This window comes from Myxocyprinus asiaticus, chromosome 13 (assembly GCF_019703515.2).
Source record: "Myxocyprinus asiaticus isolate MX2 ecotype Aquarium Trade chromosome 13, UBuf_Myxa_2, whole genome shotgun sequence".
In the NCBI taxonomy this organism is placed as follows: Eukaryota; Metazoa; Chordata; class Actinopteri; order Cypriniformes; family Catostomidae; genus Myxocyprinus; species Myxocyprinus asiaticus.
Genome location: NC_059356.1, coordinates 1902430 through 1922846, shown reverse-complemented (window position 1 = coordinate 1922846; position 20417 = coordinate 1902430). Strand labels below are relative to the sequence as shown.

Genomic DNA, 20417 nt, shown 5'->3' with positions numbered 1-20417 from the left:
AAGACCTGGTGTTTCTGGATTGTAAGTGTTGTTTGCAAAGCCAAACATTACGTTGATCATATTCATATTCAGAGTAATTGATTTGAACAAACCCCTAACACCCTGTCCACACCGGTCACGTTGACACAAATGTTCTAAACCATTTAATTTGTGTAGCAGCGCCAGCACGTGCAGCGCAAAATGTAATGGGACATCTGTTTATTATAATGGACACTTCCAGTGGAGACAGCATCATTAGCCGCGTTTCCACTGTCGGGCCTAATGAAGGCATGCTAGTGCGTGTCCCACTGTCACTTCAGGGATTAATCGTGCCTCCTCGGGGCTTATTCGGGGCCAATGGCCTTTAGCCAGCTGATTACCCTTGGACCAAAGAAGGCCGACTGGGGATTGAGGCGCGTTCAGTGTCAAAGGCGGAGTTTAGTGAGACACTCGTGCTGCATTTCATTCAAGTCGGATGTGAGATATTTCTTCTTGAATTCTCCGAACTCAGACCATAAAGGAATTCCATTGCCAGATGCTTGGAAAATGATGTTTAAACAACCAAACCTGCAACACACCTGTCAGCATAACAGGGGTTTGACTGTTTCCTAGCAACCCAACTGATAAACCATGCTGCTACGTTAGCATTTGTGCTACAGGTGTACGATCATCAAAAGAGAGATTAATTTACTGTATTTTTTACACCAGTCGCTGCAAACGCTTGTTAAACAGGCTTTAATATCTTGTAATGGAGGAACTTTGACTCATTGATCGATATCATTTAATAAAAGTGAATATTTATCACTAACTTTTTACATCTCTGGGTGCCGAGATATTTGTGTGATGTCACGCACCTGCATCTCAGCGAAAAAAATTGCGGACACATTACAAATCCGTTAAGATGCACAGTGGACAAAGCAGTGCCCAAAGAAAGAACTTTCCATGGTTTGAGATCATGGACGGTTTGCTGGGACATCGTCCTGCTGTTAGTGGAGGGACCACTCGGGACACCATGGCAGTCAAAGTTGGTGAGTTGTCAACATTAAATTATCTTGCTAACTAGCTAACGTTTCCATGCAATATAAACTTGATATTCTAGATAACATGCATGTTTGTTTTGGCTTGTGAAATGTGCAGGGTGTGTGACATTTGCACCAGGGCAGCGTACTAAAGGTGGGTTTTAGGGCAACGCTGCGGGGCTTTTGGCCCGATGGTGAGAATGCAGAGCGATTTTGGTCTCGTGGCTCGTGGTCCGAGGCCATTGACCCTGGCTGACCAGTTTATGGCCCTGGCTCGCACTAGAACGATAGTGGAAAAGCAGCTTGTGATTATAATGGGGTTCTATTACTTTTGATGTGACGCGATGCTCACGTCTGGTGTAGACAGGGTGTTACTTAAACTATTAAACATCAGCCCATACCTTAAATTACTCTAAAACATGCTGTTTGCTGAGGAGAGGTGTACTGTTAACTTTCTGTGCCATGATTTTTGCCAGGCAGACAACTGTACAACAAACAACTGAATTCATAACCTTAACTAACCGATATAAGAACACAATGGCCAACAGATAACAAATTGATGTGATGGTGCTCAGGATTGAGAACGCTGACACATCTGTATCTAGAACCAAACACAGTCAGGAGATATGCATGTTTCAGTGGTGCTTCACATTATCAGATTTTTTTAAGCACTACAGATTCTGAACAGATAAGATCATTTAACACTTCAGACCGGATCTGTGCACTAACTGACGACAGCTGAATGCTGTTGGGCATGCCACTGAGTGTTGTTAAACTCACCGCTTAGTTTTGCGCAGGGAGCGATTTGATCAAAATCAGACGAAGGGCCAGATAAAAATGCCAGTTGAATAGCCTTGCCCTAGAGTTTTCTTTAGTCATCCCCTAAATTCAGTTATGTTGTTATTTTGCTGAACTTTCAGGCTGGACTTAGGACAAAGTTTTTAATTTTCTATTCGAGATTCCTAGGCACAGTTCATTTGCATGGCTGAATTTTTTTCAAAGTAATTAATCGTTGCATAACTGTTCTCATGATTTATTGAGCAGTCTTTGAGATGCTGGTGCAGGGCTTATTTCCACCTCTTGAGCTGCCAGAACAGGTCACATTAACTACTGCAGATAACAAGCATAATGTATCTTCATCTTCGTCTCTATGCAGTGTTAACTGCTCCCTACACACTGAGAAGGGGATATTTGTAGAAAGTCACTTCACTTGACAAGATTATATATCCTGTATATATGGGTATTTTTGGGAAACCTGTTTATTACAATCAGTATTTCAGCTGAAAGCGTCATTCACGTGGTTTTATGTAAATGTGTTTTATTTTCACTTAAAGATGATAAAAAGCTTGAGCAGATATAGAATAAAATATTGCTCAAATCCTTGTAAGCTATTAAAAGTATTTAGTCAAGTGTTAAGAGTCATGCTCTGCGTATGGTGTAATGTCCTGTAATGATGGATCCACACCCCTTCAGTGTGTGCGATAGTGAATGTCCAGACTCCTGCCAGTTCATTAAACTATTCGCTCATCATGTAGGAAGAGACCTGCTGAGCTCAGAGGATCAGTGTGTCTGTCGGCCAATCAGAGCAGAGCATTCTCAAGAACTGACCTTTCACTCACTCAGGAGGAAGTGTGTGTCGTGAAGGCATTGCTTTCAAGAGTTGCAGGGGTTCATTGCGTCTCCTGCATGAATTAAATCAATCACACCCGGTGCAGACTACTGACAGTGTGCTGTTGGGATATTATTTGCAAATCATGAAAACATTAGCTGAGGGGAAAACAATGCATTGCTTGTCTTCAATGGTGAATAACATGAATCCCGCCAGACAGGCACATCACCGATACCAAGTATTACTAAATATTATTTTCTTCTTTGAAGCACAAAAGACATTTTGAAGGATGTTCATGCTTCTTTTCATGCAATTAAAGTGAACGGGGATCCAAAAATGCCACAAAAAAGCACAATAAACAGTAGCAATATAATTTGTGTGCCAAGTTTTCTGAAGTCATACGATAGCTTTGTGTGAGGAACGGACTAAAATGTAAGTGTTTATTTATTGAAGATTATCCCCTCTTCCCCTCGGGGTTCCCGCATATTCAAACTCAGTGCAAACCACATCTGTTCTTTGTCAGTGATGCCAAACATGGTTCGCTGCATCTATATGTGCATGCGTGAATTACATTTGAGAGGAACAGCAGAAGACAAGTAAATTTTAGACTTCAATTTTGGTCTGTTGCTTACTCAGAGGTATTGTATTGACTTTTCTTGGTATATTGCAGACAAGTTTTATAGAATACATTTATGATATTTATATGGTGCTTTTTTTTTATCCTTTTTGGAGCTGTAGAGCAACTTTGCGCCATGTTTTATGCCATCTCACTTGTCTTAACTATTCTTTTAACCCCTTACAGTCTGTGGACTCACTGGCGGGCGGGCAAGTAGTGTGTAATATGTTTACACTTAAAATGTAAAAGTCCCTGGAAACATATATAGTTATACTATGTGGTACCATTTGAAAGCTTAGAATCTGAACGTTTCACAGACAAAAAGTATGTTACATAAAATAACAAGATAAGACCCGAAAACCTTCATCTAGCAATTGAGCACCACCTTGAGAGAATGATGTAGAAATATGAATACAAAAGTTTCTTTCAGAAAACTCTAAAATATGCCATAATACCACAGTTTGAATGATTATCAAAAGAATCTCAGAGTGAAATAAGATCTCTGTAAGACAACAAAGACAAAAGTCTCATGTCTTCTCCGATCACTGCTTCTGTAAGCTCCAAGTAGCCTCAAACTCTATATCAGCTCTTACCTTAGGCTGTTTTCTTCAAAATGAGCCATTTTCTACTTGTCTGTGAGCTTGCTTGGGTTAATAATCCAATGTTATGTCTCCAATGTCCAGAACGAAATATGCAGTCCAGAAGAAAAAGCATCATAAACATATCATCAGCAAAATATGTTCCCGACAACTGATGATAAAAAAAACCATCGCAAAGACATGGATCTCAGCTTTCCAACGCTATGTAGATTAAGCTTCTAGTACACTCAGATGCCGAGATATTTAACGAAACAGCACGGAAGGTGTGTGGAATCATAAAATAGACATGTATATATATATATATATATATATATATATATATATATATATATATATATATATATACAGTATAATAGACTAATGTCTATGGACAAGCACATGGCGAGTGCTCAGCTGCGTTAGAGCGCCACCTGCTTTTCAGATCTGTATATTGTGATGAAAGGTGTATAGAAATATTTTTTCTAGGAATTGCTTTCAGCTAGTGGAATGAATTAACACTTTTGCAGGGACATAAAGCAAACAGAGCCTGAATCACAGGCTTTCAAAGACATGATAAAACAATAACAAAAATCCTTTTAAAAAGTATGTTTGTAAGATTGTAATCCAGTATGAATTATTATATTAACTAAACAACAATATTAATTATGAATTATTGGATTCTTAATGGGATGTTTAAGTTTTTTTTTTTTATTATTAAATTATACCATTATTTTGATTACAGTGTGCATAAGGTAAGCTTTTATATTCAGGTGTGAAAAATTACAGGTGGTAGACAAAATATGATGAAGTTTAAGGGTTTAAGTTGTACAAAACCTTTCTCTGGCTTTCTCAAGTTACTTCAAAGAATGGTACAGTAATGTGCTTTTCTCTTTCCTGTAGTGTTGATTAGAGCATTTTATTTTAAGTATGTGTTAGATAAAGTAAAACATTTGCTTCAGAACTACTTTACTAGATATTATGCACATGCTTAATTGTAATTAAAATAGAATAACAGATAAAATACTGTATATATTCATCAAACTCTAAAATTTAGAAGGTTTGCTTGGTTTCTTTATAATGTTGTATTCTAAAGTGAAATGGCACATGTTTGATGATGCTCATCTTAAAACAGTTCTGCTATTAATACCCAATTTATACCTTCCTCTGTAGGCCTTTGGTTTGATTTGGAGATCTCCTATAATGGTTCTTTTCTTATGACTCTTGAAACCAAGATGAACCTGACCAGGCTTGGAAAGGAGGGAGAAGGTTTTGGTGAACAGGGCAAGGAAGGGTAAGAGTATGGATGTCATTTCAGAAGTCCAATAAATGTTTTTGATTCTTGATCTCTTGTTCGAAAGATTTAGCAATGAACCCTGTGAGATGATGTGTTCTTCTGCTGAGATTATCTTTGATTTTATTTATTTTATTTTTGATGTATTTATAATTTCCTCTTTCTGTTGTTCTCTCTGGACTCATGTCTTTGTGGATGTGAACTTTTAATGGTGAGTTGAATCAGGGCTTTCTGAAATATCTCATTATACTGCACATGCTGCGCTGCTTCACAGTCCTACTTCACTCATAATCCATATATTCACTATATTGCCCTGCAAAGGCAAAATGCAGTAACTAAAATTATGTCAAAATTGAGCAATTAGCTGTGTCCCAAATGATGCACGATGCACTCAGGCATCTATGAATTTTCAGAGTGTAGTATCGGGGGGGGGAGCATACACAGTTTTTCGTATGCACTCGATGTGTTGCTGCTAGCTTTTCCACGTTAGCCAAACGTGGTTCAACACTTACATCTCAAATAATGGACTTATTCACACCCAGCGTGGAATGATGAAAAAGCATTCAACTCGCATTGACAAGGTGCTTTTTTCACAGAAGTTTCTCTAGTTGCCACATTCACCATTAATTACAAATGTTTTGTCAGGCCAGCATCGGGGCCATGAAACTCCGTCCCTCCAGCTATGAACGGAAAGCCACAACCGTTGAGTGCATTAAGTGTCCAACGTACACACTACATTATTTTGGTTGAAGAAGTACATCATCTGAGCACTTGTAGTTCACTTCTTTTTGTTGCAATTTAGGTTTATACTACTCGCACTACATACACTACAAAATGATGTACAATAATGCAGAAATGCGATTCGGGACGCACCTATGATCTGTCCTGTGACAGACGGGTTTGGCTTAACTATGTTCAGATACAGAAAAAGATGGAGTGTGACTGTTTTATCATTCACATTTGGCAGGAGCATTAATGACACCATTTTTCGCAGTTTCGCTGTTGGCATAGTTATTGTGTTTGCCTTTGTTGGGCAGTGTAGCTCTGTTTCAAACCCTAGTGAGTTGCCTTACTGTCTACATAGCCAGCAACCTTCTAAGGCGGCATCCTAACTGAAGTGGAATGTTTGAAACTGTCTGTTTGAGCCCTGTACCCTTCAAAGACTTTACCTTCCACTGTGAGAACTTGGGAATAAAAAAGGTAATAAATAAAAAGATCATTCGTAACTCACTTTTAACATGTATTTTTACTGGAAGTTCTGTTTAAAACAAGCCCACAGCATGGCTACCATGATTTTTCTCCCATCATAGTGCTCTTTGAAGACATCATTAACTATCAACCAGCTACAAGAAAACAACAACAGTAGTCATAAGAATTAAAAGTATAAACATTTTTAAATAATTATTATTTTTCGACATAAGTTCCCTTGTTTTGACCAAACATACATAATTTATTCAAGCGCAAGAGCTTTTGGGTATTCCATACAGCGGCAATTTTGTACTTGATAATTTTGAGTTAGTAGTACTCAAAGCCAAAGTTTAAAGTATGTATATATTTGAGTTAGGGTTCCAAAATGTGACATTTCAAGTACTGTTTAATTAGGACCACTTAAATGTTTTTATTAATGACAACTTTAGGGTTTAGAGAGTAACAGTAACTTAAGTTAAACTTGTAAGAAAAAAAAAAAAGCTTATGTTGAGTAAACTTTTTACAATTTGAGAACTACAGTGCCTTGTAAAATAATTTGCCCCTTCCTGATTTCTTCTATTTTTGTGTATTTTTCATACTAAGTTGTTTTAGATCTTCAAAAAAGATATAACATAAAACAAAGGCAACCTGAGTAAACACAAAATACAGTTTTCAAATATATATATATCTATTTATTTATTTTTATTAAAGCAAAAAAACTTATCCAACACCTCATCCATGTGAAAAACTAACTGCCCCCTTAAACTTAATATCTGGTTGTGCCACCTTTAGCAGCAACAACTGCAACCAAACACTTCTGATAACTGGAGATCAGTCTTTCACAACACTGTGGTGGAATTTTGGCCCAGTCTTCTTTGTAGAACTGCTTTAGTTCAGCCTCACTGGAGGGTTTTCGAGCATGAACTGCCCGGTTAAGGTCCTGCCACAGCATCTAAATTGGGTTCAAGTCAGGACTTTGACTAGGCCACTCCAAAACTTTAATTTTGCTTCTTTTGAGCCATTCAGAGGTGGACTTACTCCTGTGCTTTTGGATCATTTTCTTGCTGCATAATCCAGTTGCGCTTGAGCTTCAACTCATGGACTGATGACCAGATGTTCTCCTTTAGGATTTTCTGGTAGAGAGCAGAATTCATGTTTCCCTCAATTATTGCAAGTCACCCAGCAAAGCATCCCCACACCATCACACTACCACCACCATGCTTGACCGTAGGTATGATGTTATTTTTGAGGAATTCTGTGTTTGATTTACGCCAGATGTAACGGGACCCCTGTCTTCCAAACAGTTCCACTTTCGACTCATCAGTCCACAGAACATTCTCCTAAAAGCTTTGATGATCATCAAGCTGTGTTTTGGCAACATTTAGACGAGCCTTAATGTTCTTCTTGGTGGTTTTCGCCTTGCCACTCTTCCATGGATGCCATTTTTGGCCAGTGTCTTTCTGATAGTGGAGTCATGAACAGTGACATTTATTGATGCGAGAGAGGCCTGCAGTTCCTTGGACGTTGTCCTTGGCTTTTTTGTGACTTGCATGATGAGTCGTCGCTGTGCTCTTGGAGCAATTTTGGAAGGTCGGCCACTTTTGGGAAGGTTCACTACAGTGCCAAGTTTTCTCCATTTGGAGATAATGGCTCTCACTGTGGTTCTTTGGAGTCCCAGAGCCTTTGAAATAGCTTTGTAACCCTTCCCAGACTGATGTATTACAATAACCTTTTTTCCTCATTATTTCTAGAATTTCTTTCGACCTTGGCATAGTGTGCTTCTGGGTGAGACCTTTTAGCCAACTTTATACTACTGAAAAAGTTCTATTTAGGTGTTGATTTGATTGAAAAGGGATGGCAGTAATCAGGTCTGGGTGTGTCTAGTCCAGTTGAACCCCATTATGAATGCAGTTTCATAGATTTGGGGATTTAGTAACGAAGGACAAATACTTTTTCACACAGGCCCAATTGGTATTGGATAACTTTTTTGCTTCAATAAATAACATTATCATTTAAAAACTGTATTTTGTGTTTACTCAGATTGCCTTTGTTTTATATTTGATTTTGTTTGAATTTTTTTAACAATTTAGTATGAAATATACACAAAAATAAAAGAAATCAGGATGGGTGCAAATACTTTTCACAGCACTGTATTAGTATTTTCAATGTATAGTGCCAAAGAAACAGTGTTTACAGTTTTCGATTCAATCAACCTATGAATGGCTTTCAAATGTCTATAGTTGTCTTTACTTAATAGGCTGGGATAGGAGAAAATATTTTAACATTGAAAAAGTTACACACTTTAACACACACTCAAGCGACTAACTCACATTTTAAAAGTTTGATGTAAGCATGTTGCTAAGCTAACAACTTGATATGCTAATAAGCATAAGAAATATTTAGATGAAATACTATATTTAGATGGAACAGTTTTCTATCTATGAATATATTTTTCACTATGAATGATATATAATCAACTTTTCACTCGAAATTTTTTTGAAATACTGTTTACGATATGGTTTTGTTAACCATATTGGATGAAATTTTCACTGTGCTTGTTGCCATGCATTCTGTGATGTTGCCTTCTATTTCTGCCTGTTTGGGTTAGTAATGTGCATATGATACCTAAAAATATTGCCTAGGTAGGTATCTCACTAGGGTTAAAAAAAGAGCTTAAGTCTTTGTTAGTGAAGAAACACTCTTTTTCTTAATGTCTATTGGCATAGCAAGAGTTCATGACCATGTGTGTGTGCTATGAGCGTTTTGCACATTTTAAGAATATGCAGGAGTGAAGAATAACATCCTCTATATCCAATTATTTTGCCTTGCATTCAAACATTAAACATGTTGCTTGAGCCCTTTATGTGTCTGTTTGTGTGCATGTATCAGACCCAGACCACGCACTTACTTCCTGGCAGACAGTGATGAGGAGTCATCCAGTGCGGGATCATCTGATGAGGAGGATACTGCAGAAGTGCCTGAAATTCCAGGAGTGGAGGGGTGAGACGGACAAAACTTACATACACCATAGCCAAATACATTTAAACTCAGTTTTTCACAATTCCTGACATTTAATCATACAAAACATTCCCTGTCTTAGGTCAGTTAGTATCACTACTTTATTTAAAGAATGTGAATTATTTATTTCAGCTCATTTGTGATTTATTTATTTCATGACATTCCCAGTGGGTCAGAAGTTTACATACACTTTGTTAGTATTTGTTAGCATTGCCTTAAAATAATAACTTGGGTCAAACGTTTTGGGTAGCCTTCCACAAGCTTCTCACTAAAAGTTGCTGGAATTTTGGCCCATTCCTCCAGACAGAACTGGTGTAACCGAGTCAGGTTTGTAGGCCTCCTTGCTCGCACATGCTTTTTCAGTTCTGCCCACAAATTTTCTATCGGATTGAGGTCAGGGCTTTGTGATGGCCACTCTAATACCTTGACTTTGTTGTCCTTAAGCCATTTTGCTACAACTTTGGAGGTATGCTTGGGGTCATTGTCCATTTGAAAGACCCATTTGCGACTGAGCTTTAACTTCCTGGCTGATGTCTTGAGATGTTGCTTCAATATCCACATAACATTTCTTCCTTATGATGCCATCTATTTTGTGAAGTGCACCAGTCCCTCCTGCAGCAAAGCACTCCCACAACATGATACTGCCACCCCCATGCTTCACGGTTGGGATGGTGTTCTTCGGCTTGCAAGCATCACCCTTTTTCCTCCAAAAATAACGATGGTCATTATGGCCAAAACTTTCCATTTTTATTTCATCAGACCAGAGGAAATTTCTCCAAAAAATAAGATCTTTGTCCCCATGTGCACTTGCAAACTGTAGTCTGGCTTTTTTATGGCGGTTTTGGAGCAGTGGCTTCTTCCTTGCTGAGCAGCCTTTCAGGTTATGTCGATATAAGACTCGTTTTACTGTGGATATAGATACTTGTCTGCCTGTTTCATCCAGCATCTTCACAAGGTCTTTTGCTGTTGTTCTGGGATTGATTTGCACTTTTCATTCCAAACTATGTTCATCTCAAGGAGACAGAATGCGTCTCCTTCCTGAGTGAAATGATGGCTGTGTGGTCCCATGGTGTTTATACTTGTGTACTATTGTTTGTACAGATGAACGTGGTACCTTCAGGCATTTGGAAATTGCTCCCAAGGATGAACCAGACTTGTGGAGGTCCCAATTTTTTTCTGAGGTCTTGACTGATTTCTTTGTTTTTTTTAATTTCTCCCATTTTCTCCCCAATTTGGCATGTCCAATTCCCAATTCGCTCTAAGTCCTCGTGGTGGCGTAGTGACTCGCATCAACCCGGGTGGCGGAGGACGAATCTCAGTTGCCTCCGCGTCTGAGACTGTCAATCCGCGCATCTTATCATGTGGCTTGTTGAGCGCGTTACCGCGGAGACCTAGCGCATGTGGAGGCTCACGCTATTCTACGCAGCATCAACTCACTACGTGCCCCACCGAGAGAGAGAACCACATTATAGCGACCACAAGGAGGTTAACCCAACATGACACTACCCACCCTAGCAACCGGGCCAGTTGGTTGCTTAGGAAGCCTGACTGGAGTCACTCAGCACACCCTGGATTCGAACTTGTGACTCCAGGTGTGGAAGTCAGCGTCTTTACTTGCTGAGCTACCCTGGCCCCATTGGCTGATTTCTTTTGATTTTCCCATGATGTCAAGCAAAGAGGCACTGAGGGTACGTTTACACGACAACGATGAACTAAAAACGGAAACGTTTTTCCTTTGTGCTTTTGAAAAGTTTTGCGTACAGACAACAACGTTGTCAAAACGATCCCCGTTCACACAGATCCGTGAAAACGACTAAAAACGCTGTATTATGCATGCCAGGCCAGTAGTTGTGATGTCACTTTGTAAAGAAACACTACGCGCCTGCGCACATAAGCATTTTTCCACAGGGCGGTGAATACAAACAATGAAGATGGCGAAAGCATCGAGTAATTTTGTCTGGACGGACGATGAGTTTGCTTTATTACTACAATCACTTTGCTGGAGAAGCATTAATAAACTCAAAATCTTGAGCAGCACAAACACAGTCTTGTAGTCCACCATTGTAGTTTTGAATGTCTCGCGCGCTGTTTTGAAGTACTCGCGCGCATGCCTGTAGACTGAACTCTCAAGATTATTCAATAAACTCTGCTCATTTTTACCATCACTTCGTCTCCTGCCTTCTTCTGTATTCCCCCTGCTGACTCTTGGGCTGGTAGGAGAGTAAGTTAACATAAGCTGTTGATATTGACTGGTTTTGGATATCAGACAGAACTCTGATATATGGATATCTTCTGACGGAGACAGAGGTCTTCTGTACACTGGATCTAACATGCATTTTCACTGCCTCGTTTTCATATTCTAAGCATATCATTGAATACATGGCATCACATCTCTGTCTATAGGCTGTATACATAAGCGGTGGGTGAATGAATTGCAGGGTAAAGGTACATCAAATAAACTTAAGTAAATAAATAAATAAATAACATTTAAAATACAAATACATTTTTCCCATCTGAATCCATACATTAATTTCAAGATTTTCAAATTGCAGGTTCCGCCTACTGTACAATGTTCACACTCCATACAAAACACTCCAAATTAATTAATTGTTGATTATTGTTATTTGCACAGACACCAGTATTCATATTGATAATTATACATCTCAAATTGATGCCTATCAATCCATCATTCTTTATATAACACGTAATACGCATGCGCATGACATCATCGTTTTCACAAATTTGCGTTTTTGTATGTTTACACGGAGATGATAACAGCATCATTTTCAAAAACTTGCACTTTGAAACACGTTTTCAAAAGTTTGCATTTCAGGCCCCAAAACGCCGTTGTCGTGTAAACGAACAGCCGAAACGCATAAAAAGTTTTCCGTTTTTAGTTGAAAACGTTGTCGTGTAAATGGTCCCTGAGTTTGAAGGTAGGCCTTAAAATACATCCACATGTACATGTCCAATTCAGTACACCTCCTATCAGAAGCTAATTGTCTAATTGTCTAAAGGCTTGACATCATTTTCTGGAATTTTCCAAGCTGCTTAAAGGCACAGTTAACTTAGTGTATGTAAACTTCTGACCCACTGGAATTGTGATATAGTCAATTAAAAGTGAAGTAATCTGTCTGTAAACAATTGTTGAAAAATGACTTGTGTCATACACAAAGTAGATGTCCTAAATGACTTGCCAAAACTATAGTTTGCTAATATTAAATCTGTGGAGTGGTTAAAAAAATTAGTTTTAATTACTTCAACCTAAGTGTATGTAAATTTCTGATTTCAACTGTACGTCCTTCCATTTCCTTTTCATCCCACCGGTCACATTTGTGATTAAATGTGGTTCTCAGTTTCGAGGGTCTAAAAACAGTTGTTGAGGTATTTTGAGTTGTCAACTATAAATAAAGGTGCAGTCAGTCTTGATTTCATGTGAACATTTTTACATTGATGGTGCAAATAGTCACATGACCAGAGCCTCATTTTACCCCCCATTACTTGAACTATTCCCATTGTTTTCAGTGATGATTCTCATTACTTGCAACACATAAAAGATGCTTTTGTTCATTGATTTATTTTTTAAATCAGCAATCAGTAAAATCAATAAAAGGCAGTACCAAGGGAGTAACTCTGTTGCAGATATACTTTACAATTTAAATTATATATATATATATAATTATTATATAATTTTTTTTCCTTTGCATTGTGGTAATGAGAATATCATAATGGCCATCTTGTTTCACATTGCCAATGCTAATGGTCCTGAAAATGGACTTAATTCTCTTATATGCAAAATCTAATCATTGGTTTCTTTTGATTTTGGAGTAGAAAAGGATCAGGATATTTTCTTGACGGGTTTCGTAAGAATTACACAATGATACAGATACAAAAACCATATTTAGTGCATATAATATTTAAAGGGTCTATTTGATTTATTTATTTCCCCCCACAATTGCCTTTTAGTAAAAAATTATTAAAAATTAAATTAAATAACGTTTGCCTTTTTGTTAATCTTGACCATATGTGCAAAATTTCCCACTGGTTACATTTGTGACCAAGAAAACTTTTGTAGAAAAGGCAACAGTTGTTTTATTATTATATTAACCCAAAAATAAATAAATAAATAAATAAATACACATGGTCGTTTAACTGGGAAATTTTCTTTATTAAATGGATTAATTCCCACGCAGATATCTCCAGAGACACATGAGCGTCAGTTCCCAACACTCAGACCTCTGTAATTGAACCTGTGTATGAGTCAAAGTTATTGGTTAGTAAGACACTGCATGAATAACTGGTTTATGGCTTAAATCTTCTTCACAGTTATGTTGGAGGTCACCGACCCAGTAAAATCATGCGCTTTGTGGACAAAATCACAAAGTCCAAGTATTTCCAGAAAGCCACAGAGACTGAGTTCATCAAGAAGAAGATAGAGGAGGTGTCTAATACTCCTCTGCTCCTCACGGTGGAGGTGCAGGAGTGTCGAGGAACTCTCGCTGTCAACATCCCACCACCTCCAACTGACAGGATATGGTATATGTAACCTGTTGAAATAACTGCAGAATTATCTACAAGCATCCTCAACATTGCTTGCACGCCATCTGCTGGTCACAACTCAGTACACATGTAGTCATATTTTATGTCCATGTACTGTACAAAGATGAAGATAGGATTTGGTTTTAAAATGCATTTAAATCAGAGTTCAGTATAAACATGTTTTTACATGTGTTTCAGGTATGGTTTCAGAATACCTCCTCACCTGGAGCTGAAAGCTCGGCCCAAACTGGGAGAGAGAGAGGTTACATTTGCTCATGTCACAGACTGGATCGAGAAAAAACTAAATCAGGAGTTTCAGGTAAACCTGTGTAAAACATAATATTTTATTGATTGCTTTATACAGTGGCCCCCAAATATATGAATACTTTGGAAAACTTAAGTCATGCTTAAAAAATCTGAATGCCGTTGTGTTAGATAACTAAATATCAAAGAAAGTGTTACAAATTATTGCAAATAATACCATACTTACCAGTTTGGATCAAAATATTGCTTGTAGGTGTACATGAGAAGCTCAGCAGTTAAATTTAAATGTTAATAAATGTTATTTATGTTTTCTGTATCAGTCAAGTCAGCATCTTCTCATTTGTAGTCTGGCATGTTGCAAACTGCACAAATCAAAACTGGTTTGGTCTGCCTGTCCACCTTTTTCCTGAACGCAGAATTTTTCCACATTTAATAATGGAAGCCTGTTTTCGTTTTCCTGTCTCCAGCATTTTCATTCGCACCGGCATATGTCTTCAGAGGTTATGGGATGTTTAACGTATTACATTTGTAAAAATTGCCATTTAAAAAAACATGCCGCTCCATAGTGCCAACACTTTACACAGTCACGATGTCTGTCTTTTGACAGTACCTAACCTGAGTGGGTAGATGGCAGATGACCCAAGGTTAGTTATGTTGATATCATTAACTACTTTGAGTTGCAATGACAGCCAACAACAGCACAAGTTGAGTCTGAACTCACTTTTACTCCAACTAACACTTAAAATGGTTGTTGTTCTCCATCTGGATCATTCATTTCAGTAGTTTTATCATTGCTTCTTATTGAGACCAAAACCAGAAAACAGTTCAGTGGCAATCAGAATCATCTTGGCGCCGCCCAATAGTTGGTCATGAAGCCTGTGGAAACCACTGAGTTGATGAACTCTTGATTCTGATTCTTGATTCAGAGGTGTTGATTAATTTTAATTGCATGGCTATGAAGTAGTCCCAAGTTTGTTGAACATGTTACAGTTGAATATCACTTTACTTTGTTCTTACACTTTTGAAATAGTAACCTAGGGCTGTTTGTAAGCTAGTTCTGAATTGGTAAGGAAAGGCTGTCCAGTAGTTCTACACAGAAACGTGTTTTATGGATGAAAATCTGAAACATGTCCCGAGATAAACGCATCTACATGAGGTAACCATGGTAAAAGCAGACTCCAGACCACTGAATTTTTGGAAACATGAAAGCTGAAGAGTGTGATTCAGCACCACCAAATTATTGCTCAAATACTGATTAAGTAGCTTTCATGAATACACACAGAAAGCAAGTCCTGCCCCAAATTCACAATTTTAAGGGAAATCAACCTAAATTGCTAACTTACTGTTGTCTCTGCACATTACAGTAAACTAAGATAGGAGAAAGTATTTTAACACCAAAAATGTTTTACACACATCAGCTTTAATACACACCCAAAATGTAATTTCTTTTTGCATCATGGTGGCATGAAATTTTCAATAATTCAACAGTCCATCGCCAATTATGTTTTACATATTTGTTTGCTGATTTAAGGCAAGGTTTTTACTTTTGTATTCTTTCATTATTTTGTTGCTTCCATTGCCTTTCACAGAAAATATTTGTAATGCCAAACATGGATGATGTCTGGCTGCCTATCATGCACTCTGCCATGGACACACGCTCCAATGCCAACACCATGAAAGACGGGGAACTCTTGGACACTGAGGAATCCATCGATGACATGTGAAGATTCGTTGCTACAAAAGATAAAACACTAAAATCCCATGAGAGCAAGACAATACCGAAGCTGACAATAACAAGTGCCATGTTGCCCATTAAACAGAGCTGTGAAAAATGTGAACACATCTATAACTACAAGAAAGGACCATACGTTTTGCTTGCCTCTGATCTGTTGGGACATTCTGTTGCCTTCAAGAGGATCATAAGAGTTGTCATAGGTGACACAAACACTGCATATGCAAATGCACATGCTACTGACCCTCAAACAAGACAAAGAGGTTTTGGTAAAGTATGAAATTTCACTACAAATCACAAGCACACAGGAGATGACTTTTAAAAACTAATGAAGAGGCAGCACAGAACATAGATGGGCATATATGTCTCTGGATGAAGTGTACGCTACCTCTTTTGATGCATGCCGTCTTACCAAAATCCTGGGAGACGCATGACAGTCAATGCAAGAGGTCTACAATAGCTGGAGAGAGCTATTAATTAGTATTTTCATTAATCTCAGTCGCTTGGTGCCATCTTTGCTCATGGGCATTCAGTTCTGGGTACCCATTTTTCGAGCAGGTCACCTAAACCATAACTACCATGTGACAATCCACTCTGGAGCTGGAGGAAATGCAGTCACAACATTGCTGATTGACATCATAAGAACCTATACAGTCCCTAACCAATGAGGCAGCAAAAAGGGGGAAAAATATGTCAATTTTACGCTTTTAAGAGTGACCAAAAAAAAAAAAAAAAACTGGTCACTGGTAAAGCATATACGTCAATACAATGAAATAATTGTGATTCATATGTTGCTTGCAAAAACAATTATTTTGGCAGAATACATAGTTTTTATAAATGAAGGAATGTACATTTTGCACCCATAATGGTGTAAAACTAGACCATGCTAACCAGCCAAACCTTGATTTTAAGCCAATCATCTCTACTTTTACTTCACCAATAGATTGGTCTACACATAAAATGTACAATCTGAGGGTCTGACTGGATTTTTCATTAGACAAGAGTGCCTGCTGACCACCTTAGAGGGTCTTAAATTTGATATTGTGCATCCTCATGACATATAGAAAGTTGCAAAAACCAGTTAGGGAAGTATCTGTTCATTCTAATAGAAACTTTAAGCCAAAACTTCAAGCATTTTCGAGATGTGCACCCTTGTATGATTTCATTGATTGACGTATGCTTCTAGCAGTTTGTTAGACCGCACAGACGTGCTAGTACTATCCTCTTCCAGTCACTGCTGCCTGAGCCCTCGGTGTGGCGTCTAATTATGCAATTAGATCAATTTCACTGTGTCCCTACTCAAGTAGCCTATTCTAGTGGATAGGGTTCAAGAGCTTATGTTCAGACTCGTTGCTCCTCTGCAGTGGGCTAGATTAGTGGTTCTCAACTGGTGGGTTGTGATCCAAAAACGGTTTGCAGGTCCACAGAGAAAAACAGTGCTAAACACAAATAAAATGCAGCTAACATCATAATCATGCATTGAGTGGCAAAATAAATAGGCTTATCAACTTTTAAAGGGGAGAAAATGTGAAGGAGAATAAAACTACATCTCATTAATAATTTGACACATTGTTAGGCATGCACAGTTCATAGTAACAATACATTACAGTGTTTGAGGACATTTTTGTTTACTTTTGTGCAATGAACAATTTTGGTAGTGTTGGGTTGCCATTTAAAATTCAATGTAAATGTATCTGGGTCATGAAGGAAAACCAGTGGAAAAACACTGATCTAGAAACCACATTGCATTTCAGATCAAGTGCTATTCTATTTCCAACTATGTGGAGAAGCTTGTTGAATGTACAAATCATTGCAAAACTTTTTGTCCACCTTATTTGGCACCATATTTTTTTCATCAAGTATTGATATGTGTTGCTGATTAATATCTAATTAACTGCACTTGCATTGTTTTAAGTCATGTTGGTAATTTCTGTTTGATAAAATAAAACTTTGATCAGGTTATGATCAACTTAACTGGCCATATCATTAGTTGAAAATTCATCCACTGTGATGTATTTCAAATTGCAAAGTAATTCATCTCAATGTACATATGAGGTCTACAACTTAGCTGGTGCTAAGGTGTCCCCATGTGTATTCTGATTATTCTTTTTTTGGACCGTAGTCCATAAATCAAAATTACATGTGCTCTATTTTTCAAAACATTTATTTTGTATTACCATTTATGCTTTGATATTGCCATACATAACTGATATTCTATGTGCTCTCTGCCAATCATTATTTCATTTGCACTTTGTGAAAATATAATTTGAATTGTGTTCAGCCATACTGTGACATGATTGTGTGAAAATTGATAAACAGCTTTTGCAAAATAATTGAGCTAGATATTACTTCCGGACCAGTTTGCAAATAGTAATTCAAAGTAAACTGTAGTTTGCTTTTAAAAGAGCACCTTGGGGGGAAAATCCAAGAGGCTCCAGTTATAACAAGCCTTTACTTTTGCACTGTTGCTTGGCCCATTGAGCCATGAAGGGGCTCCACAGGTTCAAAGACAGTGCTGATACATGTAATACTAACACAAACAACAGACACATATCCAAATTGTTCATTTTGTTTATTACACCAACACATGTTCAATCCACACAGTTTAATTGAAAATGCTTCTATCAAATGTACATTTAATCTGCCCAATAAAAACTATAACATCACAAATGAAACACCCTGAAACTGAAGTTGCAATTATTGATTTGACTGAAATTTCACTAGTTGTAAACACTTTGTTATAATGAATTTATGAACGATTAACAGAAATGTGTTCTGCTTGAGTTTCATGAATAAGGTCCAATGCCATAACAGTGAACAAAGCATAGACGCATACAAACCTCAAGTCATCAGGGCTTTTGAAATCCACCTTTTAATCCTGTTAAAATAAGTAAATCCAACATGAATAAACAGCTTTAACACAAAATTGTAAATGAAAATGGCTCAATAACAGCCTGGTCAGTGATTTGAGTTGACATCACTGCTGATCAGCAGTCTAACGCGTTTAAAACATCATTCCAGATAAACACACACAAGGAAATATTTTTGTCTTCTGAAAAAAAAAAACAGGCCTGGCCTTACCTTTAGTCACTGACGAACTCCACCGTGAACATCAGTAATTCTAATTGATAAAAATAAATCAATGATTTTACATAATTAAACACGATAAAGCCTTGAATGCATTTGAAATCAATACTTTCTACCCAAGTACATTCATACAAAAGCTGAGATCAGTCACGTGCTCATGAGCGCGCCCACGTGCTCAGCACGCTAAAATCAGCAAACAAAAAAATCAGCAACTAAAATATTTTGAACTTCGTTCTAATTCCTTTAAAGTCATTAATTTGATTTCATAATTGTAGTGTTAAGGCTGTTTGTCCGCATATATACTCACCTGATTCAGTCTGATCATATAATCAGACTCCGCTGACAATGAGAGCTCATTTGTTGTCGATGTTCAATCGATAACGTAGCATTGATCATTCTCTCAAGCGCTCTTTAAACAATCAAAAATGGTTCTTTCATCTTAACGCCCGCTTGTAACTTCACTTCAGATCTGCACAGCCTGCGCACTCAGTCTCAACCGCAGCGTGGATGTGGAAACGTGGCTTTGCTTCTTCAGCGCTTTACTGTGTAGCTCGATTTCTGCAGACAAGAAGCAACATGCGCCACCTCATGTATAGGCGTAAGAACTGCATCCACAAAACACTCCATTACTGCAAACAGGAAAATCAGACAAATAAATTATAATGAATTACATTATTAATGAAATTACAGATGAGGATGAGAATAAAGGTAGAATAAAAATAATTTGAAATGATATAGATTATAAAATATAAACGTTTTCAATTTCAATTAAAGTTGAAATAAACATTAGCATTTAAGTTGTTCAATTAGATGGTTTCTTCACAATTCCGCCAGTGGTTATTGGTTAAAGGAATATTCCGGGTTCAATACAAGTTAAGATCTATCAACAGCATTTGTGGCATAATATTGACTTACACAAAAATTTATTTAGATTTTTCTTTAAAAAAAAAAAAAAGAAGAAGCAAAAATCGGTTCCCTTACGACTCCGTACACTTGACATTGCGTAGCTATGGGAGTGCCTTCTTACACGACCTAGTTGAAACCTCTGTACAATAACGCCAATATTCTAATATTGGCTATGGTGTTTGAGCCCCGCCTGTTTTGCCGCGAAACTGTCCGCTATAAAAACAGGTGCACAAACACCATTTCCTCAGAATTTCTTCCTTCAAGACAGCGATCATCTTTTGTCTAGAAGCCCTCTACCTTCGCCGTCTATATCAGTGGCGGGCCGTGCATTTAAAGTCTAGGCCTTCAGTGTGATTCATGCCATTAAGAAAACACAGATTCACAATGAATAAGACACCCTATGCCCATATCACAGCTAACTAATAATACCAATTGACATTTTAAAAACACGTCCACACACGAAAGCCAGAACTTGAAACGACACATAATGCTCAAGCAAGCCTAATTTTAACTGCATCATGACTGTTTTGTGAAATGAACATCTCCCGAACAGACATTCAAAAATCATAATTTTTCATATGAATCTACCAA

General features: G+C 37.7%; 1 protein-coding gene, 2 long non-coding RNA genes and 1 other non-coding gene across 8 annotated transcripts in view; 1 reads left to right on the top strand and 3 right to left on the bottom strand.

Moving 5' to 3' along the window:
* LOC127450318 (testis-expressed protein 2-like) overlaps positions 1–17288 on the top strand; it is an 87309-nt gene extending 70021 nt beyond the window's left edge. For 4 of the 5 annotated variants that reach the window (XM_051714319.1, XM_051714317.1, XM_051714321.1 and 1 more), the window contains 5 exons: positions 4972–5092; positions 9170–9280; positions 13625–13834; positions 14036–14156; positions 15691–17288. In XM_051714319.1, the coding sequence (XP_051570279.1) occupies positions 4972–5092; positions 9170–9280; positions 13625–13834; positions 14036–14156; positions 15691–15825 (698 nt within the window). In that variant the 3' untranslated portion in view covers positions 15826–17288. The remainder of the gene's footprint in view (positions 1–4971; positions 5093–9169; positions 9281–13624; positions 13835–14035; positions 14157–15690) is intronic. The other variant, XM_051714318.1, reaches the window with a different exon arrangement.
* LOC127450432 (uncharacterized) lies at positions 9291–14206 on the bottom strand. Its single transcript, XR_007898974.1, has 3 exons — positions 14061–14206; positions 13645–13845; positions 9291–13548 (listed from the first exon to the last, which is right to left on the bottom strand). It is a non-coding gene; the product is annotated as an uncharacterized LOC127450432 (long non-coding RNA).
* A 928-nt stretch (positions 17289–18216) lies between the features above and the next one.
* Positions 18217–18351, bottom strand: LOC127451047 (small nucleolar RNA SNORA50). Its single transcript, XR_007899057.1, has one exon. It is a non-coding gene; the product is annotated as a small nucleolar RNA SNORA50 (small nucleolar RNA).
* A 37-nt stretch (positions 18352–18388) lies between these two features.
* LOC127450436 (uncharacterized) lies at positions 18389–19792 on the bottom strand. Its single transcript, XR_007898987.1, has 2 exons — positions 18915–19792; positions 18389–18711 (listed from the first exon to the last, which is right to left on the bottom strand). It is a non-coding gene; the product is annotated as an uncharacterized LOC127450436 (long non-coding RNA).
* Positions 19793–20417: the final 625 nt, after the last annotated feature.